Source organism: Myotis brandtii, unplaced genomic scaffold (assembly GCF_000412655.1).
Source record: "Myotis brandtii unplaced genomic scaffold, ASM41265v1 scaffold2636, whole genome shotgun sequence".
Taxonomy (NCBI): domain Eukaryota; kingdom Metazoa; phylum Chordata; class Mammalia; order Chiroptera; family Vespertilionidae; genus Myotis; species Myotis brandtii.
The window spans coordinates 20070-29952 of NW_005360034.1; the positions used below are offsets into that span (position 1 = coordinate 20070).

At 59.6% G+C, this 9883-nt stretch overlaps 1 protein-coding gene across 1 annotated transcript in view; it reads left to right on the top strand.

Annotated features, from left to right (window-relative positions):
- The window catches only part of LOC102245419 (deleted in malignant brain tumors 1 protein), a 30938-nt gene that overhangs the window by 6713 nt on the left and 14342 nt on the right, over window positions 1–9883 (top strand). Inside the window, exons 8-18 of the mRNA XM_014541128.1 lie at window positions 213–260; window positions 946–1275; window positions 2268–2294; window positions 3106–3153; window positions 3831–4160; window positions 5111–5137; window positions 6111–6158; window positions 6820–7149; window positions 8093–8119; window positions 8931–8990; window positions 9673–9880. Of these exons, the coding sequence (XP_014396614.1) occupies window positions 213–260; window positions 946–1275; window positions 2268–2294; window positions 3106–3153; window positions 3831–4160; window positions 5111–5137; window positions 6111–6158; window positions 6820–7149; window positions 8093–8119; window positions 8931–8990; window positions 9673–9880 (1483 nt within the window). The remainder of the gene's footprint in view (window positions 1–212; window positions 261–945; window positions 1276–2267; window positions 2295–3105; window positions 3154–3830; window positions 4161–5110; window positions 5138–6110; window positions 6159–6819; window positions 7150–8092; window positions 8120–8930; window positions 8991–9672; window positions 9881–9883) is intronic.

The window sequence follows — 9883 nt, forward strand, 5'->3', positions numbered from 1 at the left end:
GGGAGGAACATGGCGGTCAGAGACGTGGAGGGATGCGGCCGGTCTCTCCCAGGCCTTCGACCCCGATGACCCAGCCGAGCGGGAGGCTTGTGGACAGGCAGGGAGCACGTGCAGGAGGCACATGGGAAAGTCACCCTGACCGACCCACCCTTTTGGGAAGGACTCCTTTCCTGAGGCCTCACCATGGCCTTTCTCTTTGTTGTCCCTTCCAGACGCATGGACAACTCCATCCACAACTGCCTCTCCTCAAACAACAACAGGTTCAGGACCCTTCACCCTCCCAGGGACCCTCTCTGCCTCTGAATCACACCCGGGATGGAACTTGACAGGAAGAGGCTCCACGTGGGCCATCCTCATCCTTGCCCTATAGGGGGTGGGGCCAGAGGAGGGTCTCTGACCAGGTTTTGTCTGACATGGTTGGCTGATGACTTGTCTCCAGTGGGCTTCTGGGAGGAGGCTCAGCCAGGACCCTCCTATTTGCTCAGTAGCAGCCCTAAAGGCCACCTGGGACCTGCTGAGACCCTGTGCTCGCTCACCCTCAGGGGGGTGAGTCTCTGTCTTCTCATGTCTGACAGAGGTCCCCTCCCCTCTGAGGGCTTTGCCTCTAGTCAGCCAGGACCATGTAGAAGAAATAGGTGGCCAAGGAGGCCATGGCCTTGGCCTGTCCCCGGAGCCATGGACCTCCACCCTGGGTGGCCCTGGTGGATATGGGGGGCAGTCCTCACCTCATGGGCAATCCTGGGGCTCCCTACCTAGGACACTCTTAGACCTGGAAGGACAGAATGTCCCCGATCCTTTCCCGGTGATGGAGATGAACCCCTGTGTGTGTCCAAAGCTGACGGCCTGCCCTTGGGCGTGGCCTGAGGGAGGCCCTGAATCTAGAACCTGCCTTGGGCATGGAGCTCAGCACAGACATGGAGTAGGTATCCTTGTGCCGTCCTCTAGATTTCGGGACCGAATCGGCTCTGGCCCTGAGGCTGGTAAATGGCGGTGACCGGTGTCAAGGCCGCGTGGAGGTCCTCTACCGAGGTTCCTGGCGCACCGTGTGTGACGACGGGTGGGACACCAACGACGCCAACGTGGTGTGCAGGCAGCTGGGCTGTGGCTGGGCCAGGTCGGCCCCAGGAAGTGCCCGGTTCGGACAGGGCTCAGGCCCGATCGTGCTGGACGATGTGGGCTGCTCAGGGCACGAGTCCTACCTGTGGAGCTGCCCACACAGGGGCTGGAACTCGCACACCTGTGGGCACGGAGAGGACGCCGGCGTCATCTGCTCAGGTGCGTCGCTACCATTCCTGTGGTCCTTCTGGGCTGATGCTGCTGAGAACACACCCACTCCCCACGCCAGGGCCCCCCTGAGCCTCATACTGTCCCCCAGGCACTGGAGTGACTCAGAGCCACAGGCTCCCAGGTGCTAGGTCTCCTGCTCAGGCTAAACGTCAGCTTGGAGGGTCCACGCGCCCAGCATCCTGAAGGCAGTGCCAGGAACTGGCTCCTAGGGGTCTGAGCTCTGTGTTCATGCACAAGAGGCAGCGTCCTGAGCACAGAGAGGAGCCTGCCATGTGCCCCCGGAGCCAGCTCACTGCCACCTGCAGGGTGTCTGGGGCTTCCACCAGGGCAGCTGGTCCCTGGGTGTGGGAGTTGGTAAGCACCTCCCCTCTGTGAGGACGGTGTCACCTGGGGGCTCCAAGATAGTGACCCAGAGGGGACACCCTGAGAGCACAGAGTTCCTTTGTGAAGGACAGAGAGAGTGAGAGGGAGCAGGGGAGGTGGGAGATGGCAGGTGGCCAATGAATGGAAGGAGCCAATGGGAGCCTTGGGGATGGGGCATTATGACCCCATGGAAAGTCTCAAAATGTGTGTAAACTCCCTTTAGCAGAATGGGTCTAGGCTGAGAAATCAGTGTGCTTATTGATTGACCCCATTTGGTGGGGTCATTACCCGTTCACCCTCTGGGGTCAACACCAGGACCCTGATGGCCTGTCCCAGGCATGACACTGGCGGGGTAAACCAGGACCCTGATGGCCTGTCCCAGGCATGACACTGGCTTCCATACACTGGACAGGAGTCCTCAGGCTCAGGGAGGCAGGCGATGGCAGGAGACAGAGGGAGTGGCTTTGGAAGGACTTCGAGGTTCGGGGCAGCACTGCTGTGTCCACCCCGAGGCCATGTGCACAGCGTCAGCTCTGTGTGTAGAAGCTGAGGGTCACCAACCCGGGATCTGGGCCGGGCACCTGGGAGCTTGGTCTGACTGTCCTTTCTTCCCACAGCTGCTCAGCCCTCCACATCCTGGCCAGGTGAGTCCCAGCCACCTCTCCTGGGATGTCCCTCTCTCCTGCCCACCTCTGCTGGTTGGCCCTCTCCAGCTGACCCATGGCTCTTTGGACCCCATCTGGACCACACTTTTGCCCTCTGTCTCCTTAACTATGGGGGTGGGGAGACTCCAAAGGCTCTGTATGTCCATCCTTCTTCTGAGTTCTCATCAGAATCTTGGTGGCCGTCCGTGGGGAGAGCGGCTGATGGTCAAGAAGTGCCTCCCCTTCCATGAAGGTGGCCCCGTGGCTCCAGGCAGAGGAGGGTTTTGTGGGATAGTGGACACTGATGCCCACTGGCTTTCTGATGACGGGACAGCAGGCTTCCTGGTTCTTTCCTCCTGTCACACCTGCCGCACCCTGAGGGCCAGCATGGTATTACCCGCATCCCAAGGGGGCAGAGACAGTGCCCGGGGATGGCAGTGAACATGTGATGAGGGTCCTCTGGGTACCAGGACCTATGATTGACTCCAGATTCAGTCACCGGGCCCTGACTCTTTCTATCCAACCTTCAGAGTCAGGCCAACACCTCAAGCCACCAGTGGGCGCCTGGCTCAAGGGGGAGAGATGGGAAAGGTCTTCTGATGGGGAGGAACATGGCGGTCAGAGACGTGGAGGGATGTGGCTGGTCTCTCCCAGGCCTTCGACCCCGATGACCCAGCCGAGTGGGAGGCTTGTGGACAGGCAGGGAGCACGTGCAGGAGTCACATGGGAAAATCACGCTGAGCGACCCACCCTTTTAAGGACTCCTTTCCTGAGGCCTCACCACAACCTTTCTCTTTGTTGTTCCTTCCAGACGCATGGACAACACCTTTCACAACTGCCCCTACTCAAACAACAACAGGTACAGGACCCTTAAACCTCCCGGGGCCCCTCTCTGCCTCTGAATCTTGTCCGGGATGGAACTTGACAGGGAGAGGCTCCTCATGGGCCATCCGAATCCTTGCCCTGTAAGGGGGTGGGGCCAGAGGAGGGTCTCTGACAAGGTCCTTGTCTGACATAGGTGGCTGATGGCTTGTCTCCAGTGGCTTCTTGGAGGAGGCTCAGCCAGGATCCTCCCCTTTGCTCAGTAGCAGCCCTAGAGGCCACCTGGCACCTGCTGAGAGCCCTGTGCTGGCTCAGCCCCAGGGGGTGTGAGTCTCTGTCTTCTCACATCATACAGAGGTCCCATCCCCTCCGAGGGCTTTGAGGCAGGACCATGGACAAGAAATAAGTGGCCAAGGAGGCCATGATCTTGGCCTGTGGCCGGAGCCATGGAACTCCACCATGGGTGGCCCTGGTGGATACGCGGGCTGTCCTCACCCATGGGCAATCCTGGGGCTCCCTAACAAGGACACCCTTAGACCTGGCAGGACAGGACGTCCCGATCCTTTCCCTGTGATGGAGATGAACCCCTGTGTGTGTCCAAAGATGACCGCCTGCCCTTGGGCGTGGCCATGAGGTAGGCCCTGAGTCAAGAACCTGCCTCGGGCATGGAGCTCAGCACAGACATGGAGGAGGTATCCTTGTGCCGTCCTCTAGGATTCGGGACCGATTCGGATTTGGCCCTGAGGCTGGTGAATGGCGGTGACCGGTGTCAGGGCCGCGTGGAGGTCCTCTACCGAGGTTCCTGGGGCACCGTGTGTGACGACGGGTGGGACACCAACGACGCCAACGTGGTGTGCAGGCAGCTGGGCTGTGGCTGGGCCAGGTCGGCCCCAGGAAGTGCCCGGTTCGGACAGGGCTCAGGCCCGATCGTGCTGGACGATGTGGGCTGCTCAGGGCACGAGTCCTACCTGTGGAGCTGTCCACATAATGGTTGGAACTCCCACAACTGTGGGCACGGAGAGGATGCCGGCGTCATCTGCTCAGGTGCGTCGCTACCATTCCTGTGGTCCTTCTGGGCTGATGCTGCTGAGAACACACCCACTCCCCACGCCAGGGCCCCCCTGAGCCTCGTACTGTCCCCCAGGCACTGGAGTGACTCAGGGCCACAGGCTCTCAAGTGCTAGGTCACCTGCTCAGAATACAGGTCAGATAGGTGCGTCCAGCGCCCAGCATCCTGAAGGCAGTGCCTTGAACTGGCTCGAAGGGGCCTGAGCTCCGTGTTCATGCCCAAGAGGCAGCGTCCTGAGCACAGAGAGGAGCCTGGCCTTGTGCCCCCGGGGCCAGCTCACTTCCACCTGCAGGGTGTCTGGGGCTTCCACCAGGGCAGCTGGCCCCTGGGTGTGGGGGTTGGTAAGCACCTCCCCTCTGTGAGGACGGTTCACCTGGGGACTCCAAGATAGTGACCCAGAGTGGACACCCTGAGAGCACAGAGGTCCTTTGTGAAGGACAGAGAGAGTGGGAGGGAGCAGGGGGAGGTGGGAGATGGCAGGTGGCCAATGAATGGAAGGAGCCAATGGGGGCCTTGGGGATGGGGCATTATGACCGCATGGAAAAGTCTCAAAATGTGTGTAAACTCCCTTTAGCAGAATGGGTCTAGGCTTAGAAATCACTGTGCATATTGATTGACCCCATTTTGTGTGGTCATTCCCCGTTCACCCTCTGGGGTCAACACCAGGACCCTGATGGCCTGTCCCAGGCATGACTCTGGCTTCCATACACTAGACAGGAGTCCCCAGGCTCAAGGAGACAGGCGATGGCAGGGGAGTGAGGCAGTGGCTTTGGAAGGACTGGGAGGTTCGGGGTAGCACTGCTGTGTCCCCCATGACGCCATGTGCACTGCGTCAGCTTCCTGTGTAGAAGCTGAGGGTCATCAACCTGGGATCTTGGCCGGGCACCTGGGAGCTTGGTGTCTGACTGTCCTTTTTTCCCCACAGCTGCTCAGACCACCACATCCTGGCCAGGTGAGTCCCGCCACCTCTCCTGGGATGTCCCTCTCTCCTGCCCACCTCTGCCGGTCGGCTCTCTCCATTCACCAACCCGGGATCTGGGCCGGGCATCTGGGAGCTTGGTCTGACTGTCCCTTTCTTCCCACAGCTGCTCAGCCCTCCACATCCTGGCCAGGTGAGTCCCAGCCACCACTCCTGGAACTCCCTCTCTCCTGCCCACCTGTGCCTGTCGGCCCTCTCCTGCTGACCAATGGCTCTTTGAATCCCATCTGGACCACACTTTTGCCCTCTGTCTCCTTATCTATTGGGGTGGGGGTATTCCAAAGACTTTGTCTGTCCATCCTCCTTCTGAGTTCTCATCAGATACTTGACGACCATCCTGGGGAGAGCGGCTGATGGTCAGAGAAGTGCCTCCCCTTCCATGAAGGTGGCCCCGTGGCTCCAGGCTGAGGAGGGCTTTGTGGGATAGTGGACACTGATGCCCACTGGCTTTCTGATGACGGGACAGCAGGCTTCTGGGTTCTCTCCTCCTCTCACACCTACCGCACCCTGAGGGCCAGCATGGTCACACCCACATCCCAAGGGGGCAGAGACAGTGCCCGGGGATGGCAGTGAACATGTCATGAAGGTCCTCTGGGTACCAGGACCTGTGATTGCTTCCAGGTTTAGTCACCAGGCCCTGACTCTTTCTATCCAAGCTTTAGAGTCAGGCCAAAGCCTCAAGCCACCAATGAGTGCCTGGCTCAAGGGGGAGAGATGGGAAAGGACTTCTGATGGGGAGGATCATGGTGGTCAGAGACGTGAAGGGATGCGGCTGGTCTCTCCCTGGCATTCGACCCCGATGATCCAGCAGAGTGGGAGTTTTGTGGACAGGCAGGAAGCATGTGCAGGAGGCACATGGGAAAGTCACGCTGAGCGACCCACCCTTTTGGGAAGGACTCCTTTCCTGAGGCCTCACCACTACCATTCTCTTTGTTGTCCCTTGCAGATTTATGGACAACTCCTTTCACAACTGCCTCTACTCAAACAACAACAGGTACAGGACTCATCACCTTCCCAGAGGCCCTCTCTGCCTCTGAATCACACCCGGGATAGAACCTGACAGGAAGAGGCTCCCCATGAGCCATCCTCATTCTTGTCCCTGTGGCCAGGTCTTTTTCTGACATGGTTGGCCTATGACTTGTCTCTAGTGGGCTTCTGGGAGGAGGCTCAGCCAGGACCCTACCCCGTTGATCAGTAGCAGCACTAGAGGCCACTGGCACCTACTGAGAGCCCTGTGCTGGCTGACCCTCTGGGGGTGTGAGTCTCTATCTTCTCATGTCTGACAGAGATCCCATTCCCTCCGAGGGCCTTGCCTCAATTCAGGCAGCACTATGGAGAATAAATAACTGGCCAAGGCGGCCATGGTCTTGGCCTGTCCCTGGAGCCATGGACCTCCACCATGGGTGGACCTGGTGGATACGGGGGCAGTCCTCACCCCATTGGCGATCCTGGGGCTCCCTTCCTTGGAGCACCCTTAGACCAGGCAGGACAAGACGTCCCAATCCTTTCCCTGTTATGGAGATGAACCCCTGGGGTGTCCAAATATGACCGCCTGCACTTGGGCATAGCCATGATGTAGGCCCTGAGTATAGAACCTGCCTCAGGCCTGGAGCTCAGCACAGACATGGAGGAGGTGTCCTTGTGCCGTCCTCTAGGATTCGGGACCGATTCGGATTTGGCCCTGAGGCTGGTGAATGGCGGTGACCGGTGTCAGGGCCGCGTGGAGGTCCTCTACCGAGGCTCCTGGGGCACCGTGTGTGACGACAGTTGGGACACCAACGACGCCAACGTAGTGTGCAGGCAGCTGGGCTGTGGCTGGTCCATGTCGGCCCCAGGAAGTGCCCGGTTTGGACAGGGCTCAGGCCCGATCGTGCTGGACGACTTGGGCTGCTCAGGGCATGAGTCCTACCTGTGGAGCTGCCCGCACAGGGGCTGGAACTCCCACAACTGCAACCACGGAGAGGACGCTTGTGTCATCTGCTCAGGTGCGTCCCTACCCGTCCCTGGTGGCCCTTCTGGGCTGATGCTGCTGAGAACACGCCCACTCCCCAGGCCAGGGCCCCCATGAGCCTCGTACTGTCCCCCAGGCACTGGAGTGACTCAGGGCCACAGGCTCTCAAGTGCTAGGTCACCTGCTCAGAATACAGGTCAGATAGGTGTGTCCAGCGCCCAGCATCCTGAAGGCAGTGCCTTGAACTGGCTCGAAGGGGCCTGAGCTCCGTGTTCATGCCCAAGAGGCAGCGTCCTGAGCACAGAGAGGAGCCTGGCCTTGTGCCCCCGGGGCCAGCTCACTCCCACCTGCAGGGTGTCTGGGGCTTCCACCAGGGCAGCTGGCCCCTGGGTGTGGGGGTTGGTGAGCTCCTACCCTCTGTGAGGACGGTGTCACCTGGGGACTCCAAGATAGTGATGCAGAGGGGACACCCTGAGTGCACAGAGGTCCTTTGTGAAGGACAGAGAGAGTGGGAGGGAGCAGGGGGAGGTGGGAGATGGCAGGTGGCCAATGAATGGAAGGAGCCAATGGGAGCCTTGGGGATGATGGGGCATTACCCCATGGAAAAGACTTGAAATGGGTGTAAACTCCCTTTAGCAGAATGGGTCTAGGCTGAGAAATCAGTGTGCATATTGATTGACCCCATTTGGTGGGGTCATTACCCGTTCAGACTCTGGGGTCAACACCAGGACCCTGATGGCCTGTCCTAGGAATGACACTGGCTTCCATACTCTGGACAGGAGTTCTCAGGCTCAGGGAGACAGGCAATGGCAGGAGACAGAGGGCGTGGCTTTGGAAGAACTATGAGGTGCGGGGCACACTGCCATGTCCCCCCTGATGCCATGTGCACAGCGTCTGTAGAAGCTGAGGGTCACCAACCCGGGATCTGGGCTGGGCACCTGAGAGCTTGGTGTCTGACTGTCCCTTTCTTCCCACAGATACTCAGGCCTCCACATCCTGGCCAGGTGAGTCCCAGCCACCACTCCTGGAACTCCCTCTCTCCTGTTCCCCCTCTGCCTGTCGGCCCTCTGCAGCTGACCCATGGCTCTTTGGACCCCATCTGGACCACACTTTTGCCCTCTGTCTCCTTAACTATGGGGTTGGGGGGATTACAAAGACTCTATTTGTCCTTCCTCCTTCTGAGTTCTCATCAGATACTGGCGGCCGTCCCGGGGGAAGAGTGGCCGATGGTCAAGAAGTGCCTCCCCCTTCCATGAAGGTGGCCCCGTGACTCCAGGCTGAGGAGGGTATTATGGGATAGTGGACACTGATGCCCATTGCCTTTCTGATGATGGGACAGCAAGCTTCTGGGTTCTCTCCTACTGTCACACCTGCCGCACCCTGAAGGCCAGCATGGCCACTGCATCCCAAGGGGGCAGAGACAGTGCCCGGGGATGGCAGTGAACATGTGATGAGGGTCCTCTGGGTAGTGGGACCTGTGTTTGCCTCCAGGTTCACTCACCAGGCCCTGACTCTTTCTATCCAACCTTCAGAGTCAGGCCAACATATCAAGCCCACCAGTGAGTGCCTTGCTCATGGAGGAGAGATGGGAAAGGTCTTCTGATGGGGAGGAACATGGCAGTCATAGACCTGGAGGGATGAGGCTGGTCTCTCCCAGGACTTTCACCCCGATGATCAAGCGGAGCAGGAGGCTATGGACAGGCAGGGAGCACGTGCAGGAGGCACATGGAAAAGTCACGCTGACTGACCCACCCTATGGGAAGGACTCCTTTCCTGAGGCCTCACCATGCCCTTCTTCTCTGTTTTCTCTTCCAGATGCATGGACAACTTCTTCCACAACTCCAACCACAACTGCCTCTACTCAAACAACAACAGGTACAGGACCCTTAAACCTCTCAGGGCCCCTCTCTGCCTCTGAATCACGCCCGGGATGGAACATGAGAGGAAGAGGCTCCCCGTGGGCCATCCTCATTTTTGTCCCTGTGGACAAGCAGAGGAGGGTCTCTGACCAGGTCCTTGTCTGACATGGGTGGCTGATGACTTGTCTCCAGTGGGCTTCTGGGAGGAGGCTCAGCCAGGACCCTCCCCTTTGCTCAGTAACAGCCCTAAAGGCCACCTGGCACGTGCTGAGACCCCTGTGCTGGCTCAGCCTCAGGGGGTGTGAGTCTCTGTCTTATCATGTCTGACAGAGGTCCCATCCCCTCCGAGGGCTTTGCCTCAAGTGAGGCAGGACCATGGAGAAGAAAAGAGTGGACAAGGAGGCCATGGTCTTGGCCTGATCCCGGAGCCATGGACCTCCACCCTGTGTGGCCCTGGTGGATACGCGGGCTGTCCTCACCCCACGGGCAATCCTGGGGCTCCCTAACTAGGACATCCTTAGACCTGGCAGGACAGGACATCCCGACCCTTTCCCTGTGATGGAGATGAACCTCTGTGCGTGTCCAAAGATGACCGCCTGCCCTTGGGCGTGGCCTGAGTTAGGCCCTGAGTCAAGAACCTGCCTCAGGCCTGGAGCTCAGCACAGACATGGAGGAGGTGTCCTTGTGCCGTCCTCTAGGATTCCGGACCGATTCGGATTTGGCCCTGAGGCTGGTAAATGGCGGTGACCGGTGTCAGGGCCGCGTGGAGGTCCTCTACCGAGGCTCCTGGGGCACCGTGTGTGACGACGGGTGGGACACCAACGACGCCAACGTGGTGTGCAGGCAGCTGGGCTGTGGCTGGGCCATGTCGGCCCCAGGAAGTGCCCGGTTTGGACAGGGCTCAGGCCC